Source organism: Loxodonta africana, chromosome 4, assembly GCF_030014295.1.
Source record: "Loxodonta africana isolate mLoxAfr1 chromosome 4, mLoxAfr1.hap2, whole genome shotgun sequence".
NCBI classification, from domain to species: domain Eukaryota; kingdom Metazoa; phylum Chordata; class Mammalia; order Proboscidea; family Elephantidae; genus Loxodonta; species Loxodonta africana.
Window position 1 is genome coordinate 36,072,788 of NC_087345.1, and position 16,001 is coordinate 36,088,788.

The 16,001-nt window shown below is 42.1% G+C and overlaps 1 protein-coding gene across 2 annotated transcripts in view; it reads left to right on the top strand.

Moving 5' to 3' along the window:
* The first annotated feature begins 1,658 nt into the window (after window positions 1-1,658).
* The window catches only part of NTN4 (netrin 4), a 123,536-nt gene continuing 109,193 nt past the window's right edge, over window positions 1,659-16,001 (top strand). For both annotated transcript variants that reach the window (XM_003405268.3, XM_010599434.3), the window contains exons 1-2: window positions 1,659-1,932; window positions 4,721-5,250. In XM_003405268.3, coding sequence (XP_003405316.1) covers window positions 1,878-1,932; window positions 4,721-5,250 — 585 coding nt within the window. In that variant the 5' untranslated portion in view covers window positions 1,659-1,877. The remainder of the gene's footprint in view (window positions 1,933-4,720; window positions 5,251-16,001) is intronic.

The window sequence follows — 16,001 nt, forward strand, 5'->3', positions numbered from 1 at the left end:
GCAGGGTTCCCCAGTTAAGAATAATGTGGAGGGTATAAGAACAATGTAATCATGTTTTGTATAGATTAAATATAAAAGACTGTCCTACCATTAAGGAGCTCACTGTTTTGTTAGAGAAAACAAGAACCAGTAATAAGCAATCAAGGAAGTGTATAATAAATGCAGGATTGGTGCCCATATTAAATGCTTTTACAACTCATAGTGAGAAATGGAGTAGTTATGCTAAATATAGTAGACTCAGAGGTTCATATATAAAGGTGATTTACACCTGTAAGCACGTACAACTGGTATTGGTATCTGTAGTTTTGTGGAAAATATTCAGAGGCACAAAATGAACTCTGCAAAAAAAAAAAAAATTTGATCTCTACTCAACGTTTGCCAATGTCCCTGATGTATACACGGAATTTTATCTTCCCTTAACTTGCAAAAGTCCCAGACTCAAGTGCTATTTATTCTCCTTCCATAAGCACCAGCCATTAACAATCCTATCCACAATTAGCTGCTTGTGGTTCCTGCTAAATTGTTACCTGTAACTTATTTCCTAACAGTGTTTCACCGCACAACGTAATCTTAAGTGAGAGTTCTTGGAAGGGCCAAGTTGGTTTTCTTTGTCATGCCCCTACCTCTATACAGAGAAGTTCTTCAACTGCCCACTAGCTAATCCTGTGGCCCCACCCCCACACCACCCCCTTTTTGTAGCACCGTAAGTTTGCATTAGGGACCACCTTTTACACGAAATTAGGTCCATCCTACGATGAAGCAGGCAGTGATTGTTCAGCCAAGATGCCCCCCAAAAAGGCGGTGGAGAAGCACAGAGCGCCACTTAGCAGTTAGCGCGCTCTCAGTGCCCTTGACTTCGTGCTAGGTCGGAGGCTCTGTCTCCGGGTGGTAGGACTCCCGGAGAAGGGGTGGCGGGAGGAAGAAGGACAGTTTGCTTTGCTGGGGGGTGTAGGAAGTAGGCGCTAGCCTGTTTTGCCGTTTTTTAAGCCCCTTGGCATGCCCTGACCTGATCAAGAGGGAGTCAACTGCGCTCAGGAATGTTCCGGGAGAAGGTGGGAGATCGCTCCCCAGAGGAGGCCTGTGGGTGCTGGAGGGCACCACGGGGGTCAACGCAGTGAGATGTGGAACAAGAGTCGGGAGAGGCGCAAGGGAAACTGGGGGCCAGAGTGACTGGCGGGCGCCAGCGCTGAGGAGGGGAGACCAGAGGGCAGGTAGCAGCTGGGGCGACCGGAGGGGGAGCCGGGACCCCTTCCCAGGCGGCGGCGGCGGCGGCGACAGAGCCCACTGGGCCGCGCGGGCTCCACCGCCCGGGCTGTCAAGCGCGGGGGGCGGGAGGGAGGAGGGGGTGGAGGTGCGAGAGGGAGGAGGGCTGGCACCGGAGCGCCGCGGTGTCGGTGCAATAAAAATGCATCCCATGGAACTGCCCATGGAGAAGAACGGGACCGAGACGCAGCAGCAAGAGGAGGTGGTAAACGCGGAGGAGGACGCCCAGGAGGCGGCGGCGGCGGCGGCGGCCGGGAAGTGAAAGGTCTCGCAAAGTTCAGCGGCTGCTGCGGGCGCCGAGCCCTGGACGAGCGGCGGAGCAGCCCACAGGGTCGCTCCGCTGGCCAGCGCTGCCAGGCCGGCTATGGTCGCGGGGTTCCCGCCGCCCCCGAGGTGCCCGGGCCCCGCCAGGCCGGTGCCCGAGGGTCACCCCCAACCCAGCGCGGCCACGGCCCGCGGCACCCGGCCGCCGGCGCCCACTGACTGAGCCTGACGCCCCAGGAGGAGGAAGAAATAAAGAACCCCGTTTCCTCCCGAGGACGGTTGGCGATTCATCCCACAGCCGAGAGGTCTCGGCTCCCTCCCGCACCCGCCCGGCCCGGCCCCTCCCGGCCATGGGGAGCTGCGCGCGGCTGCTGCTGCTTTGGGGCTGCTCCGCGGTGGCCGCAGGTGGGTGGTGACGCTGCCGGGCCCCCACTCCCCCTTCCCTCGCGCCTTCTCTTCCCCTTCTCTTCGGGGGTGCAGGGGAGTCCAGGCTGGGAGCGCAGAGCTCAGCTCCCCGGGATGAAATGAGTGGCCATGTTCCGGCTCCTTTCCCCGAGTCTCCGCAGTTTAAAATACTATTGATTTTTTGTTTTTGCAACTGAGATTCACGTGCCCTTGGGTAACCCGATATCTTGGGTGCGCCCAGCCGGGGACACCACGACCATGGTTTCTTTCTGGGTTTTGGCTTGTAAAAAACTGTCTTTCCACTTTGTTAGGGAACAAAGGACCCAGCTCGCCATCCCCAGGCACTTCATGGCCTGAAGAATGATGGGGAGGGGTGGCCCAGCGACCCTGGGCGCGCGTGGGCCGGGGCCGGTCTCTCGTTGAGAGGGATCACGAGCGACCTCATGCTGGGCACCAGGGAGCCAGGTAGGGACACCTGGGGCGGGGGCTGGGCCCTCTCACCAGGGGAGTGGCTGGAACGCAGTGAGACCCCGGACTAGGACCATAGGTGGTGATCACCCTGGATTTGCACGGAGCTGGCTGGCCGCCCCTAGGGAACTGGTACCCTGGCCGAGGCTCCGCGGGAGGTCGGAGGCGGGTCTGCTCCCTGCCTTGGCAACTGGACGACCGGCAGAGGCGTCGTCAGATGCCCTATCCCTCCCACTCCCTGCCGGCTTTCTTGGCTGCCGTTGGCCATTCGTCCCTAGCTCGCGTTTCTAAATTCTGGGTGCCCCTTCTGCTCCTCTCCCGACTGCTTGCGGATCAGCTGGTTTGCAGCTCTGTGTGTAAGGGAGAAAGAAAGTGAGGGACTCTGTAGCCATCCTTGTCTCTCATAAGTATCTCGCTTGCTCCAGAAAGGGGAGTGTGATTTGGAAGAATGGACTGGTACGTAGAGAGTATTGTTGCACTTCTCTCTTTCCTTGGGGCCTCTTCCTCTCTCCCCCCAGAGCCGCTGACGCACACTAAAATCCGAGATTTAGAACCTGCATCCCAAAACAGGAGCATAGGAGCATCCTTTCTATGCTTGGATGGTCACTCCCCTAGGAATCTCCAAGTGTTTTGCCCATTGATTATCTTTTCTGAAATTCTTATTAGTTTGGAGGAATTTTAAATTATTCCATATTTTCCTCTAAAGAGCCATTATAGGTCTAAGATTTGACTTTAACTCTTCCTACTTATGCACTCCAGTGTGCACTTACACATGCTCCCCCAACCACAAGTGAAGTTTAATAAACCTTTCCCCTTTTCAAACCATGTTATGGCAAAAATATGCACGCAATCAAGAGGTTGTAAATAAATATCACAAAGCAAGTGTTTCAAGTCAAAAATACTTGTACGGGCAGTATATGATTTTCCCCGAAATGCTTTACAGGTGAGTCATAGCAAACTGTGTGTTTGTGTGATCCTGGCCACAACCAATTGTTGCCCCAGCTAATCAGAACAATAGCAAACAGAGCCCAGGCATAATGCACACTTCTAACATGACATGTGGAAATCGTGCCTAACGAAGCCCCTTATTTTGGTTGCCAGCCTGTGTGAGGCTGCTGGTTGTCAGTCAGTGTGTGAGAAGTTTTAGCCTAAGCTCTCATTTGGCTCCCTTTAGCAGCACCATGATAACAGTTCAGAGGTGCTCCCTCTTAAGAAGCAGAAACGTTCACTTAGCCAGAATTTGGCATTTGACTTCCTTTTTTCTTCTTTTCCTCTCTGGTTTAATTTTTAAATGAGATGATTTTGTTTAAGGTATTCATAATAAGAATGACAAACCCAAATTAAAGGATTAAAATATATAGCCAGAATGTTAATAAAGTGGATAATATCATTTTCAGTAATTTTGAAACATTAGCATTTGTTGGACCTTTGGGTGGAAGAGTGTGTTTAAGAAGGTGTTTTAGTTCATAGATAATATTTAAAGGTGTGTCTGTGGCTGCCAAACTGTAAACATTCTCCTGTTAAGCAAACAGGTAACTACTGTATAACTGTCACAGGTAGAAGCACTCAAGAGGCACAGAGCATATAAAATAAGATTTTCTGCCCTTTGCCAGTTAGACTTTGTTGGAGGTTTTCTCCATAGTTCTATTTACTTAATATTAGAAATGCATATTATGTGTTTGTGCTCCAATGGCCTCTTGCTTTTTCTCTCAAAATGAGTCCCATTGTATATTTATTAAACCTCTCATATTGCTTTTCCTATTGTTTTTCATTGACTTAAAAATATAAAGTAAAAGAGAATTTTACAATTCCTCCTAAATGCATTCTCATAAACATACTAGATGATGTTAAAGGACTCAAATTATTTTCAAAAGACTAAATTAAAAAAATTGGGTGATCTTAAAAACATTATAGTGATTTTTGTTAGTTAAGTCATGACTTCAAAAACAAATAACTATATTTCAAATATAGAGAATGTTTATAAAGCAGAGCACTAGAAAAGTTTTAGGCCAATAATGTTTATTCCAATGTTTCCATTTTCCTTCTCCTTCCCCTTTACCCTAAGTAATTTCATTTTCTCTTATATGAATTTTACTTCTGAACATAAAAATCAAGCACACAGAGACACAAACACACACACATTTGCACAACAAACGCAGTATAAGTGTGGAACAATGTTCATGCTCTAATTTGGTGGAATTTCCCTTTATTGAAAGTCTTAAGCTCTTTGGCAATAACATGACCATTGTAGATGTAATAGGTGAATAGAGGAGCTTTCCAGAGGATTTCTTTTGAATAACATATGCTTTCCCTTCCTTAGGACTGAGCGGAGTAGCTGGAGCAAGTTCCCGCTGTGAAAAAGCCTGTAACCCTCGGATGGGAAATTTGGCTTTAGGGAGAAAACTCTGGGCGGACACCACCTGTGGTCAGAACGCTACTGAACTGTACTGCTTCTATAGTGAGAACACTGATCTGACTTGTCAGCAGCCCCAATGTGACAAATGCAATGCTGCCCATCCTCACCTGGCTCACCTGCCATCTGCCATGGCAGACTCGTCCTTCAGGTTTCCTCGCACGTGGTGGCAATCTGCTGAGGATGTGCACAGAGAAAAGATTCAGTTAGACCTGGAAGCTGAATTCTACTTCACTCACCTAATTATGGTGTTTAAGTCCCCCAGGCCAGCAGCCATGGTCCTGGACCGGTCCCAGGACTTTGGGAAAACATGGAAGCCTTACAAGTACTTTGCAATTAACTGCTCGGCTACATTTGGCCTGGAAGATGATGTTGTCAAGAAGGGAGCTATTTGCACTTCTAGATACTCCAATCCTTTTCCATGCACTGGAGGAGAGGTAAGGGCACACATTTCACTCTACACTGTAAGTAAGGTAAAAAAATGTTACCAGCCCACATTTTTTTTTAAAGCATGAAGGTATACCTGTAGCAACATGAATGAAATTAGAATTTTTCATGAGCTTTATTTGTCATAAATTATTTCTCACCCTAAGACATGGATGTGTAGTCATTTTCAAGCAGGTTGCCCACTAGGCTGTGCGTAAGTCAGAATTCTAAGGTCCTAATTTGTTTTGTTTGTGTATTTTAAGAAAGAATAGACACAAAACATTATCACTCCACCTTAGAGTTTAAAAGTGCTACTGATTTTTCCAGTTAGTAGCATTACTAATTGTACTCATGCAGGGGCAAGAGTACTGAGACAGCCTGATTTTGTATCCCAAGCTAGTATCTTCCTGATTCTGTTAACATAAATAGGAAGTAAATAAAAACAAAGCCAAGAGAGAAAAAGATCTGTTTGTCAGAAGGATACTTTTGTATGACAGTGGAGTTTTATTGTTAAGATTCCAAGAGTGCATAGCCAACATATGAAGGTAGTTTCTTTTAAGATACAAAGGTTCTTTTTGGACTCACAGTCACCTAAGTTTCAGTTTAAGGACTTGGGTCTATCCTGGGCCCAAGACCATCTCAAGCTCATTCTGCCGAACAGCCTACTTAGCTCCTGGTCCAATTTATGTATGGAATGTTTTCTGTTTATTTTAATTTCCCCTCCCCTAAGGGGGAAACAGGTATTTTTAACTTACTTGGATGTATCTAGGAAGTGTCCCACCCACAAATATATGCGAAAATCTGGAGAAAACTGGATGGAAGCAGACTATCAAGAGAATATAATAATTTCAATACTTAAATAAATATTGATTCAGAAAAAGAAAAGACCAAGTATAATCTTTCTAATTCTAGTACATGTCTTGAACTTACAGACTAGATAACTGGTTCTCAACTGTGGCCAATTTTGCCCCCCACCCCCGACCTCTGGGGACATTTGGCAATTTCTGGAGATGTTTTTTTGCTGGGGCACTACTGGCATCTACTGGGTGGAGGTGGAGGTGCTGCTAATCATCCTACAGTGCACAAGACAGCCCCCCACAACAAAGAATTATCTGGCCTAAAAAGTTAATAGTTCTAAGGTCAGACTAGGTGTCAGGTATATATCCAATGTGTTACAATGGCTACAAAGTCTAAGATAAGCAAGGATTCTTCTAACAATCATTTACATTACTATTCACAGACTTTCCAGTTAACTGTATTTAATAAATACTGAGCTCCTACTATGTGTTAGGCACTGTCCTCCAGGTTTCTTCCTTCAAGGGCTTCACAGTCTGTGGTAGGCAGACACCTAATGACTAGATCAAGTAAAACCCAAGTCAAGTAGGATATACTGACCCATTACCCATTGCTGTCGAGTTGATTCTGACTCATAGTGACCTATACTAAAAACAAGAAAATTTTTCTTTTAAGTACTACTAATTCCACCTTTGGGTTGTGAGGAAGATGCTTGCTAGGGGCATGATAAAATGTTTTGGGAACTTCTCTTTTCCCCAACTACCCTAGATACATATGGACTTTTGCCATATTATCCACCTACTTTTTCTTGGTGTACATCTTGAAGAGACTACCAGGAACAGTGCTGCTGTCACCAGAATCAAGCAGGATGTGGCACAAGCAACTGTCCATTCTTCTTCATGGTCTCTATAGTTAATTTAATATCATAAGCTTGTTTGTACCCTGTCATGATGGTCATTTTTGAAACTACCAGGACAGGAAAGAGATAAGTTACACACACTGCTATTTATGTGGAAAACACTGTGTTGAAACCAAATGAAGAGCTTGAACTCTCAGTTTGCTTTGGAATTGATCCACAAGGCTTATATTGGCTTTCTACATCTCACTGCTCTGGGTTACATGTATCTATGAAATAGCAAAAATATAGTTTTAGGAAGGAGTTCGCAGGCATGTTCTGTTAGCCAGTATCACATTGACTTTATTATAGAAGCTACATATTATATATAATGCTCTAGTAATTACTCGTTGTTGTTAGGTGCCATTGCATTGATTTCGACTCATAGCAGCCCCATGTGACAGAGTAGAACCGCCCCACAGGGTTTTCTAGGCTATAATCTTTACAGAAGCAGGTAGCCAGGTCTTTCTCCAGCAAAGCCATTGAGTAGGTTTGAACCACCAACCTTTCAGTTAGCAGCCATGCACTTAACCATTGTGCCAGCAGGAGTCCTTAGCAATTACTTACTTAGAGATGCCTAAAGGAACATTTATCTAACTTATGGTAGTTGCCATTGAGTTGGCTCTGATTCTTGTGACCCCATGTACAACAGACAAAACATTGCACAGTCCTGTTCCATCTTCATGATTGCTGTTAGCTCGAGTTCATTGTTGTGGCCACTGTTTAATCTGAGTGCCTTCCAATATAGGAGGCTCATCTTCCAGACTATATTGGACGATCTTCTGTTGCGGTCCATAGGCTTTGCATTAACTACTTTTCAGAAATAGATTGCAAGGTCTTTCTTCCTAGTATGTCTTAGCCTGGAAACTCCACTGAAACCTGTCCACTATGGGCAACTGTGCTGGTATTTGAAATACCAATGACATAGCACCTAGTGTATTCAAACTGCCGACCATTTTTGGTTAGCAGTCATAGCTCTTGACCACTGTGCCACCAGGGTTTCCTCCAGCATCATATCAACACTCGTGTCACTGCAATATAACAAACTGACAGATGGGTGATCATATCTAATCTATTTGTTGTTGTTGTTGTTAGGTGCTGTCGAGTCAGTTCCAACTCATAGCAACCCTACATACCACAGAACGAAACACTGCCTGGTCCTGCGCCATGCTCACAACGTTGGTATTCTTGAGCCCATTGTTGTAGCCACTGTGTCAGTCTATCTCATTGAGGGTCTTCCTCTTTTCTGCTGACCCTGTACTTTACCAAGCATGATATCCTTCTCTAGGACTGATCCCTCCTGACAACATGTCGAAAGTGTATAAGACGCAATCTCTCTATCCTTGCTTCTAAGGAGCATTCTCGTTTTACTTCTTCCAAGACAGATATGTTCCTTCTTTTGGCAGTCCATAGTTATTCAATGTTCTTCACCAACACCACAATTCAAAGGCATCAATTCTTCTTCAGTTGTCCTTATTCACTGTCCAGCTTTCCATGCATACGATGCAATTGAAAATACAATAGCTTGGGTCAGGCGCACCTTAGTCTTCAGGGTGACATCTTTGCTTTTCAACACTTTAAAGAGGTCCTTTGCAGCAGATTGGCCCAATGCAATGCATCTTTTGATTTCTTGACTGCTGTTTCCATGGGTGTTGATTGTGGGTTCAAGTGAAATGAAATCTTTGACAACTTCAATATTTTCTCTGTTTATCATGATGTTGCTTATTCATCCAGTTGTGAGGATTTTTGTTTCCTTAATGTTGAGGTGTAATCCATACTGAAGGCTGTGGTCTTTGAACTTCACCAGTAAGTGCTTCAAGTCCTCTTCACTTTCAGCAAGGAAGGTTGTGTCGTCTGCATAACCCAGGTTGTTAATGAGTCTTCCTCCAATCCTGATGCTCCCTTCCTCTTCATACAGTCTATCTTCTCGGATTATTTGCTCAGCACGTGACTGAATAGGTATGGTGAAAGGATACAACCCTAACATACACCTTTCCTGACTTTAAACCACGCAGTATTCCCTTGTTCTGTCCAAACAACTGCCTCTTGATCTATGTACAGATTTCTCATGAGCACAATGAAGAGTTCTGGAATTCCCATTCTTCCCAATGTTATCCATAATTTTTTATGATCCACACAGTCGAATGCCTTTGCATAGTCAATAAAATACAGGTAAACATCCTTCTGGTATTCTCTGCTTTCAGCCAGGATCCATCTGTGGAGGAAGCAAAATCTTATGTGTTCTCTAAAGCCAAACTATAGGTAGTCCCTGATTTATGACTGGGTTCCGTTCAGATGACTCCATTGTAATTCTCTGTTGATGTAAGTTGAATGCTTCATTTTTTTAGTTCTCATTACTATTGTCTTTTATTATCAGTACCTTTATAAATCCATTATTTGTTTTGGGGGTTGGCATGAGAATGATAACATCAGCAAATTATGCTACAACATTATATGTAGTACATATTATTAAAGATAAAACGTAAAAAAAAAAGGATCACAGTCGTAAGTGCAGTTTGTTGTAACTCAAATACGTCATAAATTGGGGATTACCTGTACTTATTACTACTAATGTTTACATAGGAATTTCAAGAAGATAGAGGCCGTAATTTATGTTGTTGTGTTGTTGTTGTTAGTTGCCTTCAAGTCGATTGCAACTAAGAGCGAACCCATGTGTGCAGAGTAGAACTACTCCATAGTGTTTTCAAGGGTGTGACCTTTTGGAAGCAGATTGCCAGGCCTGTTTCCTGAAGCACCTCTGGATGGGTTTGAACCATCAACCTTTGGGCCAGTAGTAGAGCGCTTAACCATTTGCGCCATTGAGGACTCCTATTTTAATGTACAGTCACCTTTTATATCCAGTGTTTTTTTTTTTTTAATTGTAGTTGGTATTTCAGAAGACATATTTTAATGGGAAAAAAACGCATATAGTGATGCCTGTCCCCTCTAAAGCATTATTTGCAAATGTACGTTATGCCATCATATAGTTTCTTCCCTTCAAAGTACAGTTTGGGGAACAAATATTTCCCTCCTGTATTAGAGAACAGAAGAGAGTCTCCCTCCAAGATAAAGATGACAGGAAGCCTGTCTAGAAATATAAATTAGTGCTGAGCTACAAAATAATTTTGCAATACAACTCTATATCATCAATGTCCACCTTTGGAAATTGAGCATCCAGGAAAATAAGTCAAGCTAGTTTCAAAATAAGAATTCCCAAATTTCATTTATTGCTAATTTATGATATTATAGACCTGCATCTTTCTCCATTCTGTATAAGACTGCTTATGACTTTGCTTAGGTATTATCCTACTACTCCAAACCAGACCAAAACAAACAAAAACCCATTGCCATCAAGTCAAATCCAATTCATAGCAACTATAGGACAGAGTAGAACTGCCCCATAGGGTTTCCAAGGCTGTGAATCTTTACAGAAGCAGACTTCCACATCTTTCTCCCATGGAGTGGCTGGTAGGTTCAAACCGCCAGCCTTTCCATTAGCAGCTGAGTGCTTTAACCACTGCACCACCAGGGCTCCTATTACTCAGGCTAACATAAATCTATCCCAGACTTTGTTTCCACTGTTCATTCAAAAATACTTCTTTCAGCTTTTAGGGCCTTAGAGCACCTGTAGTTTTATGTCTGAGGAATCAGGTACCTCCATCTTCAGAGCTGAAGGCACTAGTCATATGAAGAGGCACTTTAAAACATAGGCCCAAAACTTAGAATAATACTTTTGAAATCAAATCATTGTTAACTTTACATTTCTTTTATTTAAACATGAAACAATAAGTAGTTGACACATCAGTACAGTGTAATGAGCCTAGAAAAGGCTCTAAGGAAGAAAATGGCCGAAATCAGATAATCTTTAGTAGAACAGAAAGACGACTAAAATTATGAAGAGAATGTAGTCTGTTGGGTCTGAGTCTTCGTGTTTCTGTAGTCATGTCCCTATTCTCTTACTGGAACATAATTCTGAGCTGCTACTGCTAATGTTTATAATGGCTTAGGTTTTAATAGAAGCCCAGAGTTTACAAACTACTATTATTTGAGTTCTCTTAGTAGCTTCTCTCACAAGCTCTATTAGATAGGTAGGTAGGACAAATATTATTCTAATATTATTTGCCCTACCTAAGTAATTAGCTTAAGCATGTTGGGCTTAAGCATAACAATGATGGTGAGCATGGCGCAGGACCAGACAGCATTTTGTTCTGTTGTACATAGGGTCGCTATGAGTCAGAGCCAACTCAACAGCACCTGACAACAACAACAATAAGTAATTAACAGGTTGTTTTGGTTAAAACTCTTCAGTTGCCCATGACAGAAACCCTCTCAAACCAGTTCAAGGAAAAAGGAGATTTTATTAAAAGGATATGGGGAAATGCCTTAGAGCCTAATTACATGAAATTCAGGTAGACCCACAGGAACTAGAAGATCATTGAGTGTCCTTTCTCTTGGTTTCTTTCTCTCATGGCCTCTCATCTTTGCTTCTCTCTGAATCTCCACACTCTATTCCTCTTGGCTTCCTTGCAAGGCTCTTGGCTTCTGTGATGTGGATTTGGCCCTCCCTGGTACAGATTTCTAGCCCTGACTCCACATGACTTTCCAATTCAAACTTCCATGTTGTGTTGCTCAACTGAAATTCTCAAGAGAGAGCATCTGAGTGACTCATCCTAGTTATGAATCCACCCTGACCAGCAGCATCAAAGAATGGAGGACGAGTATCCTACAATGTGCCTCCTTCACAAGAGAAGATATTGAGGCTCAGACATAACGTGATTTACCCAACAACACATATCAATTATATGACAAAATTAAAACTAAATCACAGGTTTTCTGACTCTAAGTCTATTATTTATTCTACAAAACCATGTTTTCTTTCCATGATTAACTCCCAAGAACTGCTATCAGAAAGATGTATTCATATGTCCGTTGCTGAATCTCATAGGCATTTGTATTCATTTGGATATAAGACGAAGGCAAAAAAACTTACTGGTTTTCTCCTAAGCAGTAATGTCCTTTGAGACGTTAATTATGGTTTGTGAATAAAAAGTTCCATGGTCAAATTAAATTGGGAAACATTGGGCTTAACAAAGTTAAACATTTATAAACGCATAAATATTCTTATTATGCACTCTGTATCCCCAAGTGGGAGATACAGGATGTAACATTCCCAAACTTATTTAGCCATGGAATCCACTTGTTGTAGAACTCCAGTTACCATCCTTCAGGATTCAAGAGATCCACAGAATACATTTTTGGAAATATTGCAGTAGAGGTATTAAGTGTTCCCAAAACCCTAGTAAAAGGCACAGACAGGCCTGGTGGTTGGCAGGGTTTGACATCAAGGATCTCTATCAGCTGGGGGCTTAGTCTCCTATTTAGTTAGAGCAATAGATAATAATAACCTTGAAGCTAAAAATGGTAGGTTAGTTAGGCTTTTTCAGGATGCAAGGAAGCACACTCAGATCACCTCTAGGGTAGAGATGGATAAGGGGCTTACAGAAAATACAGGGAAAGTTAGGTCCCACACAGCTAGGCCTCATAGAATTTTGCTCATTGCTATTTTGGAAACAGCATCTGTTCCAGTGACCCAAAAGCAACTCTAAAATGATGTATTTATCAACTCCTTAGAAGTGAGCATCACTTGCTTCCTGTTCTATTAACTCACTTTTGAAAGGATTCAATTCAAAATTGAATAGCAACCAATCGAATCAAACAAGTTTTTCTCCTCAGGGCATTATAAATATGTAAGATTCAAAGGAAGGGCAGCAAAGGCGGAGGCAGCAATATAGAGAAGCCAAGAACAGAGGGAATAGCTGGGTCCTGAATGAAGTAATAGAGAAGGATTGTTAAAGAAGGTAAGGGTTGTGTCTGTCTTATTTACCTCTGTATCCCTAGAATTCAGCATATCTCTTGGATCATAAAAAGCAATGAATAAATCTTTAACTGAGTGAGTAAAAAAATTGTATGACAAGCAAGTATAGGGTGAGAGGATATACTTAAATAATGCAGAGGAACGAATGAATAAGCCATGGGTAAAGCATAAGACTCAGAAACCCTGGTTAATGTGGAGAAGCTGAGCTGGTAAAAATATAAGTTATGGTGTGGGTTGTTGTTGTTGTACAGTAGAATGAAACACTGCCCAGTCCTGCATCATCCTCACAATCATTGCTGTATTTGAGCCCATTTTTGCAGCCACTGTGTTAATCCATGTCATTGAGGGTCTTTTCTTTTTTGCTGAACCTCTACTTTACCGTGTATGATGTCTTTCTCCAGGGACTGGCACCTCCTGAAAATATGTCCAAAGTACATGAGACAAAGTCTTGCCATCCCCGCATCTAAGGAGCATTCTGGCTGTACTTTTTCCAAGGCAGATTTGTTGGTTCTTCTGGCAGTTCATGGTATACTCTTTGCCAGCCATAATTCAAATGCATATGTGCGTATGGTATGGAGAAGGGCAAATAAAGGATCTTAAATAATGTTCATTTATCCATTTATTCATCAACTAATTTTTGAGCTACTATGTGTCATACCGTGTTCAGGTGCTATGAATATAGCAGTGAACCAAACAGGTGAGATCCTTGTCCTCATGAAATGTAGATTGGAGTGGAGGGAGCTAGACAACAAACAAGTAAAATATGAAGTATGTCAGAGGGTGATAAGCACTCAGGAGAAAATAAAACAGGGTGCGGGATAAAGAGTGTTGGAAGGGCAGAGTTTGCTATTTTTGAAGCAGATGGAAGGATTCGTGTTTGATGGAATGGGCAGTGTCAGGGACTCTGAGTTCCTGAGAGACTCTGAGTTCAAGTTTTCGTGAGTGAACAACATCCATAATTTAGGGTTCCATTTCTTTCAGCCTGTAGATATGGGGAGATGAACCTATGCGTTCATTATTAATATGATAAAAACTGGTAAAAATTCCTTTTGGTAGTGTTTCTTAGAATGAGAGCACTGAAAAGGAATCTAAATGTCATCAATGGAAAAGAACATTACTAATGAGTAATCTGAAGCCTAAAGAGGGTTTAAAAGATTTGCCTGCAATTAGCCAGCTAAAATCTGCCTTTCCTGACTTCTAGTGCTGGGGCCCTGGTGGTACAGTGGTTAAAGAGCTTGGGTGCTAACCAAAAGGCTGGCAATTCAATCCACCAGCTGCTCCTTGGAAACCCTATGAGGCAGTTCTACTCTGTCCTATTGGGTCGTTATGAGTTAGAATTGACTTGGTGGCAATGGGTTTTTTAGTGCAAGCGCTACTTCCCCTGTACTATCTAGGCTAATACTCTTTTGTGCCTGTTGTGGTAGTATGAAAGTTACAAAAACAATATACGTTTGTTTCCCCAAAGCCGTTACGATCTACTGCGTAAGAGATTAAACATGATAATTTCTGAACTAATTTATTAAATACTATGAGATAATGTATAATTAACTCCCAAAATATTGCGTATAAATAATAATATACCTTTCAAGATCTGAGTGTTTGTATGTCTCTTGAGGCCATTGAAAGGATTGTGTTTTAATACCTTGTGATAAAGCAAGTATAGTAAAGGTGTGCAGAAAATGATAAATTTATTTAAGCAGCTTTTAATGAAGTTAATATTTTTATATTAGAAAAAGTATAATTGAAAAATTGTGTGCAATTAATGTCACCAAAGATCACTTAGAAAAAGCAATATGGGAAAGAGTTTCCCAGTTCACAGTTCTTCTGTGCCATTTATCATGCTTTTTATTTGGTTGGGTTCTTTGTGAGGGAAGTACTTTTTATCTAAATAGTAATTAAGTATTTTTTCTAACTAAGATAGTCATCTAATACATTAATGTTCCACCTTGAAGCATATTCTCTGCTGTAATTTTGTTGAATTTACTTAAAAATGAAATATTCTGTGTAGTTGTTTAGATCGATTCCATTATACACACCCTGGGGCTACTCCCTTCCTTTAGTGGTTGGGCTAGAGATACATAGCAGCAGGTTTCGAAAGATACCCTTAATTTAAAGAAAACACAGAAGTGGTTATCAATTAAAATTATTTAAAGAAGCTACATAAAAATGAGAACAAACTCAGAGACCAAATCACTAACATTGGATTTATTGATTTCAAAAGGCAGATTTTTCCTTAAAAAAAAATACCCTTTCTAGCTATTAAAAAAAAAATCCGTGTAGCATTTGTTTGCTTTCCGTTTGTCCTATTTGGTGGTTTAACTTTGCCAATATTTGGTCAAAATATTTCAAAAACTTAAATCAGATTGTAAAATGCTGAACTAGTAATGAATGATTGACACTAAAGAATCAAGCTCTGATAATAAAGAGCAGGTGAGGGGTGGGCACCTGGACGTCAGACATATCTGGCTTATAAGACAGCTTTCTACCAAGGAATGGAGAATCCTGCAAACACGGAGCAGGAGTTTTAGGGCTTGGGTGCTCTCAGAGATGAGGAAGATGAATCATGCCAAAGAATGGGGAAGTTATTGCTTTTGATAAATAATCACAAGTGTCTGAAGACTCTGAGTATCATCTCTGCCTCCTCTGCACTCCCATGTGCTCTGTGTTGCTCATATGTAGCTATTATTATATCTCCTCTCTCTTCTACTCCTGTAATGTTCACTCGAGAACCGAGGGACATTGTCCTTTCCGTCTTCGTAATTTACCCTCCAATCCCTGCACCTAGCACAGATCCTCACAAAGCATAAATGTCCAAAGTACATTTGTGAATTGAATTATACGAAAATAACTCTAAAATAAACACCGTGTTTGTTAACTGTGTCAGATGTTACATGTCTACTAAGCCCTAATCCTTTCAAAGAAGTTATGATTCACTCATTCTTTCTACAAATATTTATAAAGTGTGTGCTGTGTGCCAGCTACTGTTTTAAGGGTTGGGGATACAGAGCAAAGAGCCAAAAATTCCTGCCTTTGAGCTTACATTCTAAATGTAAGATGCTAAGTAAATAAGTAAAATACATAGAATGTTAGATAGTGAGAAGTGCAAAGAAAAAATATATCAGGGAAAGGGGGCTAGGAAGTGGGAAGGGAGGATTTGCATGTTTAGACAGAGTTGCCAGGGAAGGACTCACTGAGGC